The sequence below is a fragment of the Scomber japonicus genome, chromosome 14, assembly GCF_027409825.1.
Source record: "Scomber japonicus isolate fScoJap1 chromosome 14, fScoJap1.pri, whole genome shotgun sequence".
Classification (NCBI taxonomy): Eukaryota; Metazoa; Chordata; class Actinopteri; order Scombriformes; family Scombridae; genus Scomber; species Scomber japonicus.
Window position 1 is genome coordinate 25,313,789 of NC_070591.1, and position 12,893 is coordinate 25,326,681.

Here is a 12,893-nt window from a genome sequence, read left to right on the forward strand (position 1 = left end):
ACATATAAAAACATGTTAATGATAAACTTGAAAGCTTTTGGAAATGTATCTCGATACCCGTCGTCCACTACTGACAAACAGGTGTGCTCACCTCTGTTGTGCTGTAGCAGGACTATGGTGGGGTTAACTGTGCTAGTGCAGGGATAGATGGAGGATGGTGTGAAACAGTACTGGACACTAGTGGAGGCTGGAGCCTGATTTTCTTTTATGCTTTCTGGTGAGTTGGCCTGAAAGTAAGAAAATACATTGTTAAAGAGTTAAAAATAAAAAAAACAAAATATATCTTAAATCAAATGTCTCAAATCAAATGGCCCCAAAAATAAAGAGATCACAGAGTTCTTTTAATTGTCAAACTGCAGAGAGGCAAACAAAGATCCTTTGTTAAATGAGGTGGAAGTAAACGTACCTGGCACTGAGTGTTGTTTACAGGAGGTAAATCAGCTGTGATGTTGCTGCCTCCCTCAGCCAATCCTGCTTTAGAGCTGTCTCCATTAATCTGGCTTGTCCAGCCACCTAAGAAGAGTCCAGAGCTCTCTCAGTTTGGCAGCCAGTGCAGCAAGATTAAAAACACTGAGGATGATACTAAAACGTACAGTATACCAATTAACTTATAACAGAAAACCAGAAAACCACCAACAGCTGACTGCTAATCAAATAAATCTCCATTTCACTCCACTGGGCGTAAATGCTTTCATTGGTGGTTTTCATGCGCAGAGATGTTAATATTTCCAGGAAAGAAAAAAAAAAAAAAGATTCTCCCACAATCTGTGAACTTTGTCATGAGGACAAAGCATCTATTCAGTGAGCAGCAAAGGCTGTTTGTTCCAATGGCCTTTATATTCAGGCTCTACAACAATTAAAGCATCTCCCCAAAAGCCTTGGCCAGCCTCCAGTCCGGTTCCAATGTGCTCTACGTAACAAACAAGCCCACAGTCAAGGCCCCTGCTGCAAAGTGCAGTGTGGGCAGGCTGTAACAAAAGAGCTCTTTGACGCGCACATGAAAATATGAGCAATCGCCCTTTATCACCACTCTGAGTGTGCCCGGCAACTGAGCATACACTTCAAAACGTGATACATTATATAACTGTGATATCAAAACAGACCACTGAGAGGCATGTAAAGAATTTTTACAACTTGAGAACATGATGAAATGCTTTTTAAATTACAGCAACATTCAAATCCTCAGTCCAGATTCCACAGTGATGTGTCCCTCTTTCACACGGCCGTGCAACTATTACTGCCCTCCAAATATTTTTTCATCATGTGGAGAGTTACTGTGAAACAGCTGCGGCATTCGGTCTGACTCACTTGGCGTTGTGATGATGTTTGGCTCTTCAGTGATGCTGTCCTCATCGTCTATGTGGACGAGGGTGGCCCGCAGGGTTACGACTCCTTTCCCTTTGCACACTCTGCTAGGGTCCAGATCTGAAAACATTCAAAAACAATGTTCTCACTTCCAGAGCTCCTCATTGTACGAGACATACAGTAGCAATCTTACACTGTCAAGTGCGCTCCTGCTTCAGAGCTTCTGGGAATCCTCATTACTGCTACCTCATGATCCAAATGACCAGAATAGAACTGTATCATCTAAATCAGGCTGGCAAATTAACATCCTGCCGCCCTGTAAAACTAATTGCCATCATCGCACTGTCAGAGCTGGAAGTGGAGCAGCTGTCCTTTAAGTCTTTTTTTTTTTTTTCACGCAGGTTGATAAAGTGATGCCACATTGTAAACAAATCAATTTTAAAAGCATTCTCCTAAGTTTTTTTTGTGTGTATGAAGTGTACCACAGTTGTAGGTAATGAAAAATTGATGATGATGAGGAAGACGTCACCTGCGGAGGGAATCAGGTCAGGAGATCCTTTCATGGTTGACAGAGGCGTGATCTTGACAGTGCAGACCGATCGAGGACCTGGCAGGAATTCAGCACACACACACAAAAAGGACATTTTGGTGTGTGGAAAAACCACCACATCATCAAGTAAAATGTAGAAAGACAAAACACAAGCAGAATCCTTACACATTTTGTACTTAGAACAGCTTTAAATTAAAGTGTCTGCACATGACTTGACTGTCTTTGTGTTTCATAAGCTCTCATCTGTTAAACAGCATGCTTTGTGACTATTTATCATCAACAGTACCTTAACTTAATTATTCTGTTAAGTCAGATAAAGAGGAGACTTACTGACGCTCGGTCTCACACTGCCCTCTGCTGGACAGACCTGAAACAGAAACAGAGGAAGGACAGATATTCAGCACGGTGAAGTCAATGAACGGAACTCATATTTGGGAAGTGTATATACAGCAAATCAATGTGATGTATCATTTATTAAATATCAGCCTGCATAAATACAAGAAGGCAATCCAGCAAGGACACTCAAATATCACAGTTAGATCACCATTGATGATTGACAAAGACAGAGATTGAGTGCAATGCCTTCTGGTTAGTTTTCTTTAGGTTTAAGCTTTTCTTCCCTGAAATCCCTGAAAGCACACAGCAGATTTTAATTTTGTAAATTTTGTCTGACACTACTTACATATATCTTCTGATAGCAAAGATAGCTCTAACTTCTACTTTTCCCAGGCTCGAGACCCAGGGTAAGTTTGGTAACCAAGTCAGTGGTTTATTGCAGTGACGGCTTGTGGTATGTTGTGTAATTCGATATAATAGGCTGTGAGCACCAATGGAACAATATCACACATACAGAGATTTTCTAGTTTTGCTGTAACTCTTGCAAATACTGGAACCTATGCAATCAACAGCTGCAACTGAGAACTACATACAGCTAATGAAATAGTGTACAGTCTGAAATGAGATCCAGTGCAGCCAGACAGGAGGGTGGTGAACTTCAGTCATCAGTTTTAATTCAATTCTTGAGTTACATGATTGATCTGCCATGATGATGATCTATCATCATGATGTATCAGAGGTAAAGATTTTAGATTCTGATAGTTGTGTTATTCACACAGCAAGAAAGGGTTTTAAAAAGTAATAATCTTTCATGTTTCTGACATACTGTAAATAATGATGTTTTTTCAGTGCTATCTAATCCTAGTAAACCAATCTCACTGATATTAAAACTTACAGCAGAGGGAGTGAAAGGCGGCACAGACCAGAACAATCTGTTAACTGTGTCCTTACAGTCCAATATCACTATTACTCATGCCGGGTATGACAGAATACACATCCAAAAACAATGAAAAGTGGATGTCAACAGCTTCTATGTGTAAAATGAACTAAAACACATGCTCAAGATGATGACAATCAGTTAAAGAGCTGCTTTTTCCATTAACCTCTCGTTCATTAAGAGCTTGACACACATTACTTCTGCTGGCACTTTGGATGCCTTCACTTCTTTGAATTTTGTGACGAAGTTTGGCATGCCTCTGACCAGCGATATAAATTCTGAATCTTATCTACGTTCCCCTTTAAGAACAAGAAGGGAGGGTGGGGGTGAGAGAGAGAGAACAAACATATGTTAATCTGAGCTGCATCAGTGGAGCATGCAGAAGCAACACCAAGGCCACCAGAAAAGTAGCTGTGAAACACTTCCCATTGCTGTGCTGGGCCTCCCATTGTGCTCAGCCAGCACAACTGATTTAAGAGACGTCCCCATTTAAAATGCCAAGAAAAGGACTGATTGAGTCGAGACACAAATACACACACAGAGGCACTCAGTCACTCATGCATACATGTACACAAACACAAACAGTGGTTTCAGCCAACCAAATCCATCTGGACTGTATTCTAGGATGTCAGTCTTAAGCTGCATTTGAATTCTTAGCTTTGCTATTTCCCTAATAGTTTATGTGGGACTGTGTGTGTGCGTGCGCCGTGTTCACACATTGCAGTAAACAAGCCAACCTGCAGAACACGCAGGGGACTGATGTTCCAGCTGGAAACCTCTACAAATAGGCCTAAATGGATGAGGGAAAATGGGAGCGATTCCAACAAAGTCTCTTGGGGACAAGAAGCGAAAACCTTTTAAACATCTTCCAGTCTTGGAGCTGAGCTGTCCCCGAGCATCAGAACTCTGTGTTTATTTCCCTTCTCTCTTTAATAAAATCAACTCGCTTCCTGACCCCCTGTGTCCGGGAGACGTGATGCATCCATGATCTCATTTCCAAAACCATTAACTAACATTCCTTTGAGAAGTGCTTACACTGATCTCAACGCTACTTCCGCCGTATCCTCATATGAACCCCAAGACAGTGAATATACAGCTTAATGACATGGGAGTATCTGAACCTCTCACATATGATAGATAATGGGAAGATGACGGTTTGCAGTGTTCGGTTAGCTGTATAAACACACGAGAGCAGAGATCACCCTTGGCCTTTTTAGGAAGAGATGCTTCAGCGCAGACCCGGGCAAAGAACACCATCCATCCAGCCTGTGAGAGAGAAGCCAGCAGTGATCGTGCCAAGACAAACAGAAAAATGAGAGGAGACTTTATCAGCTGAACGCTTGTTAAACTCCAATTTACCTGAATGCCCAATCACAACTTATAATCGAGGAGGCTAATGGAGCTATCCACTTTCAAATGGGGTCAATTTTATCTGATCTCTTGCAAAAACAAAGGGATATGATGATAAAGTGGGGAACTCAAAGTTCAGCAGATAGTGAGGTTAACCAAAAGGCCAAAAGGTTGTAAAGTAACCGGGTTTAAAGTTTTCAGCTAATGTTCTCCAAAAGGGATTCTTGGTGAGCTGAGTCAAAGAGGAGAATTTTGAGATTTCTAATGAAAAAATGAGGTGTGACTCTGTTAGATTAGACAAGCAGTCTTATCATGGTAGCAGACAAAAACTGGAATCAAGCAAACCATTTGTTTCTCCTTTTACTTAAAAAAATGAAGAATGTGTAAGCGAAGTACTGTACATATTGAAGCAGTCCTCTTCAGCTTTGACTTCTTCTGATTGTCTCTAGAGACCGAAAACTCACAAACTCCAGCAAATTTAAAGCTGCACAGAACCATTTGTAAAAGTACGGGAATTATTCATGCACTGAAAAGTTCACTGAGGCTTCCAGGAAATCACAGCGAATGAAACACCCTCCCAACTCCAACCTGTGTGATTATCTACAAGCAAAAAAGTCCAGATGATTCATCCCGTTTGAGTAGTCTAATACTGGTACGTGACACAAACACTCACACACACACATACTGCAGATACATAAATCTCCAACTGAACTGAAGCTCTTGGGTATAACTAAAATACCTTTCCAAAACAAGCTACTCCCACAAGGCTGTGAGCATCCCAAAGAAAGATGTATTACCTACTTGATGATGAGCACAGCAAGTCCCGGAGGGGGAAACTCACAGTCCACCTACATCAGGTCCCTATGAAGCCTCCTGAGATGTCTGGCTAAGCTTTGAGGGTCCTGTCTGGGTGGGACGGTCCCAGCTTTGACCTTGACCCTCACTATACAGGGGGTCTGTTTGTTTTATACAACAGGCGTGCCCAGATGGACCTGTCACCACATGCCACCTGGGAATGTAGCACCCACTCAACAACTGTGCAGACCACCACATAAACCCCCCACCCCCACCCCCTCTCCCTGGAAATACTCCTGCAGGGCCAGTAGAGGAGAGACAGACAGGCCACTGGAGGACGGATGGAATTCACTACTGGATGATTTGAACCGCCCGTATGATTTTAATACCTCAGTCAACATGATGAACGACTGCAACGACTACTATTACTTACATGTTAATGAGTAGTTAAGTGTCTCTGTTACCAGTCTTTCAACAGTGATTAGAACTGTAAGAGGGCATGAAGATGGTATGTAAATACTACAGTTTGAAATATTTTGGGCATGGAACTAACAACTATTTTTGTTCTTGATTAATAGTAATACATAAATAACATGTTTTGATTCATAAATTTGATATTTAGTTTAAAAGAAAGTCATGGAAATTATGAAAAGTACATAAATTCATCATAAGGTCCCAGAAACTAAAGAGACAATGAGATAAAAGAGAAAAACAATCTTCGGATTTAAGAGTGTAGCCTAGTGAGTGTTTGTAATTTTTGCTTCATAAAATAACTTTAACAACTCCTTGATTATGAGATCAACTCAATAACAGACATAGGAAATGGAAATGTGCTCATTCGCATCAAAGGAAAGCAATGCCACCATATCTCTGCATTAACTATGGAGGGAGAGTTAGCTTAGCTTAGCATGGAGACTGGGAACAGCTAGCCAGATTCCCCTCAAAAACAAAACTTCGGTTTGTATATAGATTAAACAAATAAATACAAAATGTTAATTGAGCTTTTAAGGGGGTCGGTAAGCATATTTTCAGACAATTATTCAAATGTTGCTAACACACGAAACCAAAGACGATGAACATTTGAAACATAATGCTACGATAAGAAGCACTGTTGTGACTAAAAACAGCTTCACAGCCTCAGCGGCTAGTGTCGCTAATGACTGTTAGTCTTGTTGTATAACAGCTGATATTTGTGCCTATATCTATACATTTAAAAAAATAATGGAAAAAAATACACAAATGAAAAACTTCCCCACAGATTTCCCTTTTAAATTTACTTAGAGTGAAGCTGAAAGACTGACTGCACTTTCTGAATATCCAGTGAATCCAATTATTTTGTATTAGCAGCAACAATCAGTTTATCTGAATCAGGCTCTGGATTCTTTCTGTCTGTCCTCTCTGAAAACCAAACAAAGGTGGGGTGGTTCCAATGATGTATTTAATACAGGGGGTCTCTGTGCCATAGTCAGAGGCCACCTTAAAAATGAGCCATGTTCACACAAAAGAGCTCTCATCACATGCTCTGCTGTACTATGGACGGACAGAAAGGCCCGTTATGTAACACCATTTGACTTCTGCTTTGTCAACAAATGGCAGAGAGGAGAGAAGAGAAGCTATCCAGCGCTGTGTGTGGATCCCACCAAACAGCTCCAAACATGGCTCGAAAGGGCTGCTCCGGAGCAGCAGCTTATCCTCCTAATTGAGAAGACCCCCCCCCCCCCCAACGCCCACCCTCTCTCCACCCTCCCAACTCTCTTCCATAAACAGCGTCCACACTGGACGGCAGCCTGGGATTCTACACATTCCTCAACCAAGCTATTTGAAGTTCATTTCAAACAACTGCAGCATAAAAGGAAATGTATGTAACTTACACACTGCAGTCATTATAGGCCTCAGAGCAGGATTATGCATTCATGTTGATAATGGATGGAGCTTAAGTTGAGTCTATATGGATACTGCTTCTATGCCTTTGAATTATGTGAACCTCACCTAATGAAATATCACAGTTAAACAGACACTTATAGCATTAACAAGTTTAGAATGGTCCTTTGGTATCAGTGTCATATTGGGGGATTAATTTTGGGGATGTTTATGACCTTTAGGAAAAAAAGTGTCCTTATTTTCGAGGGCACAAAAAAAACAAACAAAAGCAGCCATTGCACCAGCCAATGAAAGATGTGTCCCCTCAGTGTTTGGAGGGGCCCGCCGCCTGCCAGCGTGTTCATGAGAGGCCCTGACAGTTATTGGATGTCATCATGGCCGGATCTCAGGGACAGAGAACACTTGGTTGGCACGTGTGAAGGTCCTGGGGAGGGCTGCAGTTGGTGGCATGGCCAAACTGCCTGTTACAGACACTGTGGTGGAGAGCCAGACTGCTTATAACGTGTCTGCTAGGCTTTTAGAGCCAGTGTAATAAGAATGTCAGTGAGCTGACAGTTTACCCAGGGTGATACATCTTCACAGCGAGGGCTGCAGGCTACACTCCAAGAGCGAGAAAGCTTGGATCGCAGGCCTGGAGTGAGGATAAACATGGAACTGAATATTCAAGTAGCTTTGGCATGTCTCTCTTTAGAAGACTTTCAGGGAGTTTACTTTTGAAGGAGCTGAGTAAAAAGTTCAAAATAAGGAAAGCTTATGAGCAAATATGGAGATAACTGATACACAGTAAGTGATAAGACTGGGAAAAGCAACTACCAAGCAAGTTCTCAAAGGTAGACTGACATTTAATTTGGGAATATGAATAAGAGTCACACACACAATGTTCATTTGATGTCATCACTTGATAACGAGCTCAGTTGTGCACGATAGATTCCTCCCGGCTTAGATAATGGGAGCGTACTGCACATTAGGTGAGCAGTGATGACAATTCAAATTATTGTCTGAGAGAGTGCTGAGAGTGTTTCCTCATCTCTGCTGGATGTTTTGACTCCGACGTGGAATGGAAGCTCTGAGCACGTTCCCTAATATAACTCTCTGCGCGCCTTGTGCGACAGGACTACTTGATAATTGAGTCATAGGATATGGCGGCTAAACATGAATATAAACAGCAATGTGATAATCCAGCAATTTTAAGTGCTATGAAGGTATCCTCGTGTGAAATGAGCGTGCAGCGGGACTCCAGCGGGTCCCCATCATCTGTCTATTTCAGGAATGCCAGTACAGTCTGACTAGTCCCGTCACACCCAGACACAAACACACCAGGCACCGCCATCAATAACAGCCAGGCTTCATAGGTGGCAGCACACATATCAGATTTTCATCATTGCTTATTACATTTTGTAGTGAGTGATTTATAAAGCTGCAATGCATCACTGCCACTTGGTAATTCTGGTTTGTGTGATGAGTAAGGACACATGCTGGTTCTTATTAAAATATCTGCCAACAACTGCAGTGATGCCGTTGTTTTCCATCAGTTCCTGACATGTGACACAGGGTAGAGGGGTGGTGGTGGTGACTGCGATGGAGGGCGGGTGCTGTTTAAATCCATCACCAAAGCATAAATTGTCTTTTCACTGCCTTGTTTACATGCATCCATGATCAGGGGGGCTTCTTTGTGCCACGGACCTTGAGAAGCCAAAGCATGACACTTCACTTCACCATCCACTTCAGCCAATGGTAGCAGATGGAGAAAGCGGACAGTGGTGGGGGGAGGAGAGGGTTGCTAAGCAACCTGTTGTAACATTAACATGGAGTGAAAACAGAAACCTGGTGTCTGGCTGAAACATCCGGCCTGATCCGAAGCCATCGTGTATTCACAGTAAAGACAAAGCAGTTTTTTTTCTCCAAATGCTGTGATCACAAAGGTTTTGTTCATGTAACAATACATGTATCATACATGAACTCAAGCTAACAAATGAGGTGGTTTTAGGAAAAATATAGCAAAATCCCTCAATTAATTTTCCTACTGTCCAATTTAACTTTGTGCCATATTAAAAAAATCGATTAATAATGCGTCATTGTTAGTCCATACTGATTCTGAAGACTTCCATTGGTATAGTACAACTCTACTGTTACTGTATTCATCAGAGCAACAAGTAACAGACAGTCCAGTAAAAAAGCAAGCACATTCTAATAAAACTCACCTAATATACACTATGTGTACTGTATATACAGTATGTGGCCATTTTACTTGAATAGACATTAAGTAAATAGTTCATATTCTCTAACATTCAGCAACAGTAATTTCCAAACAAATGGTGATCTTCTTGAAAAAAAACATACTGGGTGAACTAGACGGTACCTAGCTATGTTCAAATCTTTGAAACTGAGTTTTGAGATTCATGTCTTGGAGGTTTGTTCCTCTCAAATCCAGGGGGATCTGTGTAACGTGACTCTGAACAAACCTCATGAAATATTAACAACTGTGCTGGGTCCATATGAACAGGTCCCTTCCTACTCTACAGGTTATCATTTCTTTTAGTCACGCTCAAAGGGCTGAAATGCAACATCATGATTTATGATGTCTGTCCAAGCAAAAATTGCACATAACTGGCTCATAAAACTCCCAAACTTAACCGTCTGTTCGCATATTGTTTTGCATAGCGGCACTCTGCAACCCAAAATTGTCTCAACACATAAAAAGACTTGAAAACATCTGTTTTATAAAATGTAACAACAGTGTATAAAAATCGCTCTAAATTGCTCTAAAACTCTTAATTACACTTAAAACTTAGCGTGAGCCCCATATAAATTACACTGAGGCAGCTTAATCTGAAATACAAGCTATTATAACAGGATATATACAAATGCTGAGTCCCTCTATCTCAACAGAAAGTGGCACCCGGCATAGTTCATATTTGACTTGCTTTAGTTGCACAATATGTGCAAAAGGTCATGGCTGCTCTTTCAGTGACTGAACAAATGGCCCATGGCTGAGCTGCTGGGTACCAAACATATGACTGATGTTCCTGTTCTATCTACACACGCAAACCTGTCACCATCTCTGTGTAAACATCTACAACTCCTCTGCTGCCATGATGCAAACCAGGAGGCTGAGCTGCTACTGAGTCAATACTCCCGAGAACCTGAAAAACCTGCCATCCAGTGATGGAAGTGGACACAAGCTGTGCCTGGGAGGGATTTAAAATATTGTTTCACTCAGGGACGAAAACATCTGATATTATCATACAACAACTCTTTGAGGCTGAACTTAATGTATCCATTAAGTTCTGTAGGAGTTTGATGGATGTTCTGTTCTTCCTGAGTAAACATTGTCCAGATACTGTATCTCTATAGTAGTGCAACCATGTGATAAGACAAGCAGAAGAGAGTGCGATATTGTGAAACCTGCTGGCCTTATAACAAAACACTGAAACAGGTTGTTTTGAAAAAATCAGTCTAGCTGCTTTTTCTATGTCCTTGAAGCTGTTTGATGAATTATTTGTGTTAGGGTTAATATTTTATTAAGCTTGTTTGGTGTCACGTAACCCAAATCCCTCGGATTGAAAAAGAAATCATCATCTAAGTGAAATTATGAATGAAAAAAAAAACCCAGATAGAGCCCAGCATCTCAGCTGAGATTCAGAGGAAAACTATACAATAGCAGACCATCTAAATTTGCAAAGAGAATGATTTATTTTCTTTTTCTACTGGATGATTTCCAGTGGTTGAAATGTTGGATAGTCTTAACCCGTGATGGAGCTTCTATATTTATCTAATTTCTTATTGTGCTTATTGTGCAATGCTTTGAAGTGACACAACAAGAGGCATCCCTGAGTGTCTGTGTGTCTATAGGTCCACACTTGTGCTGTAAGGCAGTTGTTCATGTCACATGCTGTTCATTAGGAGGCTTCAGGCAGACCTGTTTTCTGTCAGACATAAAGTTTAACTTTCGGGTCCTCTGTGTCAATAACTGCAGAGAATAGTCACACTATAACTGTGCAGTTACAGCTGAGGCTCACTGACATGACACTAGAATAAGAAACTGTGCTGTAGTGACATCACAACATGTTCTTATCTTCTTAAACTCAGGCACTTCATGGACCATTTAACCACTAACAAAACCAGACAATTCCTCCAACCACCTTCAAAATCTTCTGATCAAACATGTCCATAGCAACAGCCTAATATCTGACAATACAGTGATGTATCTTACAGTGAAATACTATTCAATAAAGTGTCCCTGGCACCTCCATGCCGCATAGTATGCATTCCATTAAGTGCATGTTCCTGATGTCACAGCCTTATTGTATGCATGTGGAGTAGCCTGTGTCTGCTCCCTGTGACTCACAATGACAAACACTGCTGGACAAGCTCCACTGCTTACTGCCAATATAAGCAGATCACACTAGAAATTATTCAGTAGTCTATTTTACAGATGATCATGATACCAGGCAATGTTTGGTATACAGTCAGTAAGCATTTAAAACCCTGACGCGAGTATTTGGGGTTTTCCTCATGGGCATTCAGCTTCAGAGTGCGGCACCCATGACGGGTCGCATATCCAGTGTATGGATGTCTATACTGCAGTAACTGTCCCAAAGCCAGAGCTGCTGTCTGCTGCGGGACACACAAAATAAATATCTATTTTATAAAAATCATAGGAGCACCTCTGTTTTAAGAAGTCTGCTGGATTCACATGTAATGCCCGAGTGATGAATAAGAAATACATGCGGTGGTGCTGCATCGCGCGCTGATAGTACAAAGTCAGCTGTTATGGTGCCAAGGGGGAAAAAAATAAAAAAAATAAAAATAAAAGGTCGGTAAGGAATAATCATTTTTAAAATTCTCCACAAATAACATAAAAGAAAGACATCAGCAGACACTCAGCAGTGATTCAGAGGAGCTTACCTGTGTGTGATGGTAATCCAGCGCGGCGCTCGCTGCAGCTGCAGACACACTTCACTGAGCTCTGTGCGCAGACGGCTGCTCTCCACCAACGTCCTGTCAGCCTTCACACACACACACACACACACACACACACACACACACACACACACACACACACACACACACACACACACACACACACACACACACACACACTGGCCACCCAGCACCGTCCTTCACAATAAACGCCTGCACTCAGTCACTTCCTAATGCAGATGAGAAACTGCTCCATTGGATGGAAGCAGTGAAGAGGGTAACATGGTTGATATCTGCACTAGAAATGAACCATCTCACAATAAGAGGAATATAAAAAAAAATGAGGAGTATATTTTGACTTAAAGCTACACTGCAAGGGTTTTTGATTCCCCCTCCTGGCAGTGAGAGTAACTCCAAAAACACCACAGTCTACTCCATCACTACTGTAGCACATGTAACATTGTAGATAAATTGTTTTGTTCATCACACAATCCTAGAGAAATGTTTTTTGAAGTCTTATATGATTAAATTATATTACTCACCTCCAAGTTTATGTTTATGCATTTATTCAGCCAGCACAGGAATGTCAAGCCCAACACCAGATTATAAACTCTAATATATACTGTGAAATACAGACATGTTCTGGTGGTGAGAGACTTAATCAGCGTAATTCATATGTAAAAGTTCTGTACTGCAGGCTTAAAACCGTATTCAGAAAATGTCCTTTTTTTTGGTCTTGAGAAGAGTGCTGTATCTTTAGCTGCTACATAGTTCACTAACTTATCCTGTCTGTCTTTTTTTCTCTGCAAACAGCTG

At 41.3% G+C, this 12,893-nt stretch overlaps 1 protein-coding gene across 1 annotated transcript in view; it reads right to left on the minus strand.

Moving 5' to 3' along the window:
- Positions 1-12,169, minus strand: part of LOC128372410 (sorbin and SH3 domain-containing protein 1) — a 40,210-nt gene extending 28,041 nt beyond the window's left edge. The window contains exons 1-6 of the mRNA XM_053332445.1: positions 12,063-12,169; positions 2,186-2,222; positions 1,835-1,912; positions 1,309-1,425; positions 407-513; positions 92-227 (exon numbers count right to left, since the gene is read on the minus strand). Coding sequence (XP_053188420.1) covers positions 92-227; positions 407-513; positions 1,309-1,425; positions 1,835-1,868 — 394 coding nt within the window. The 5' untranslated portion in view covers positions 1,869-1,912; positions 2,186-2,222; positions 12,063-12,169. The remainder of the gene's footprint in view (positions 1-91; positions 228-406; positions 514-1,308; positions 1,426-1,834; positions 1,913-2,185; positions 2,223-12,062) is intronic.
- Positions 12,170-12,893: the final 724 nt, after the last annotated feature.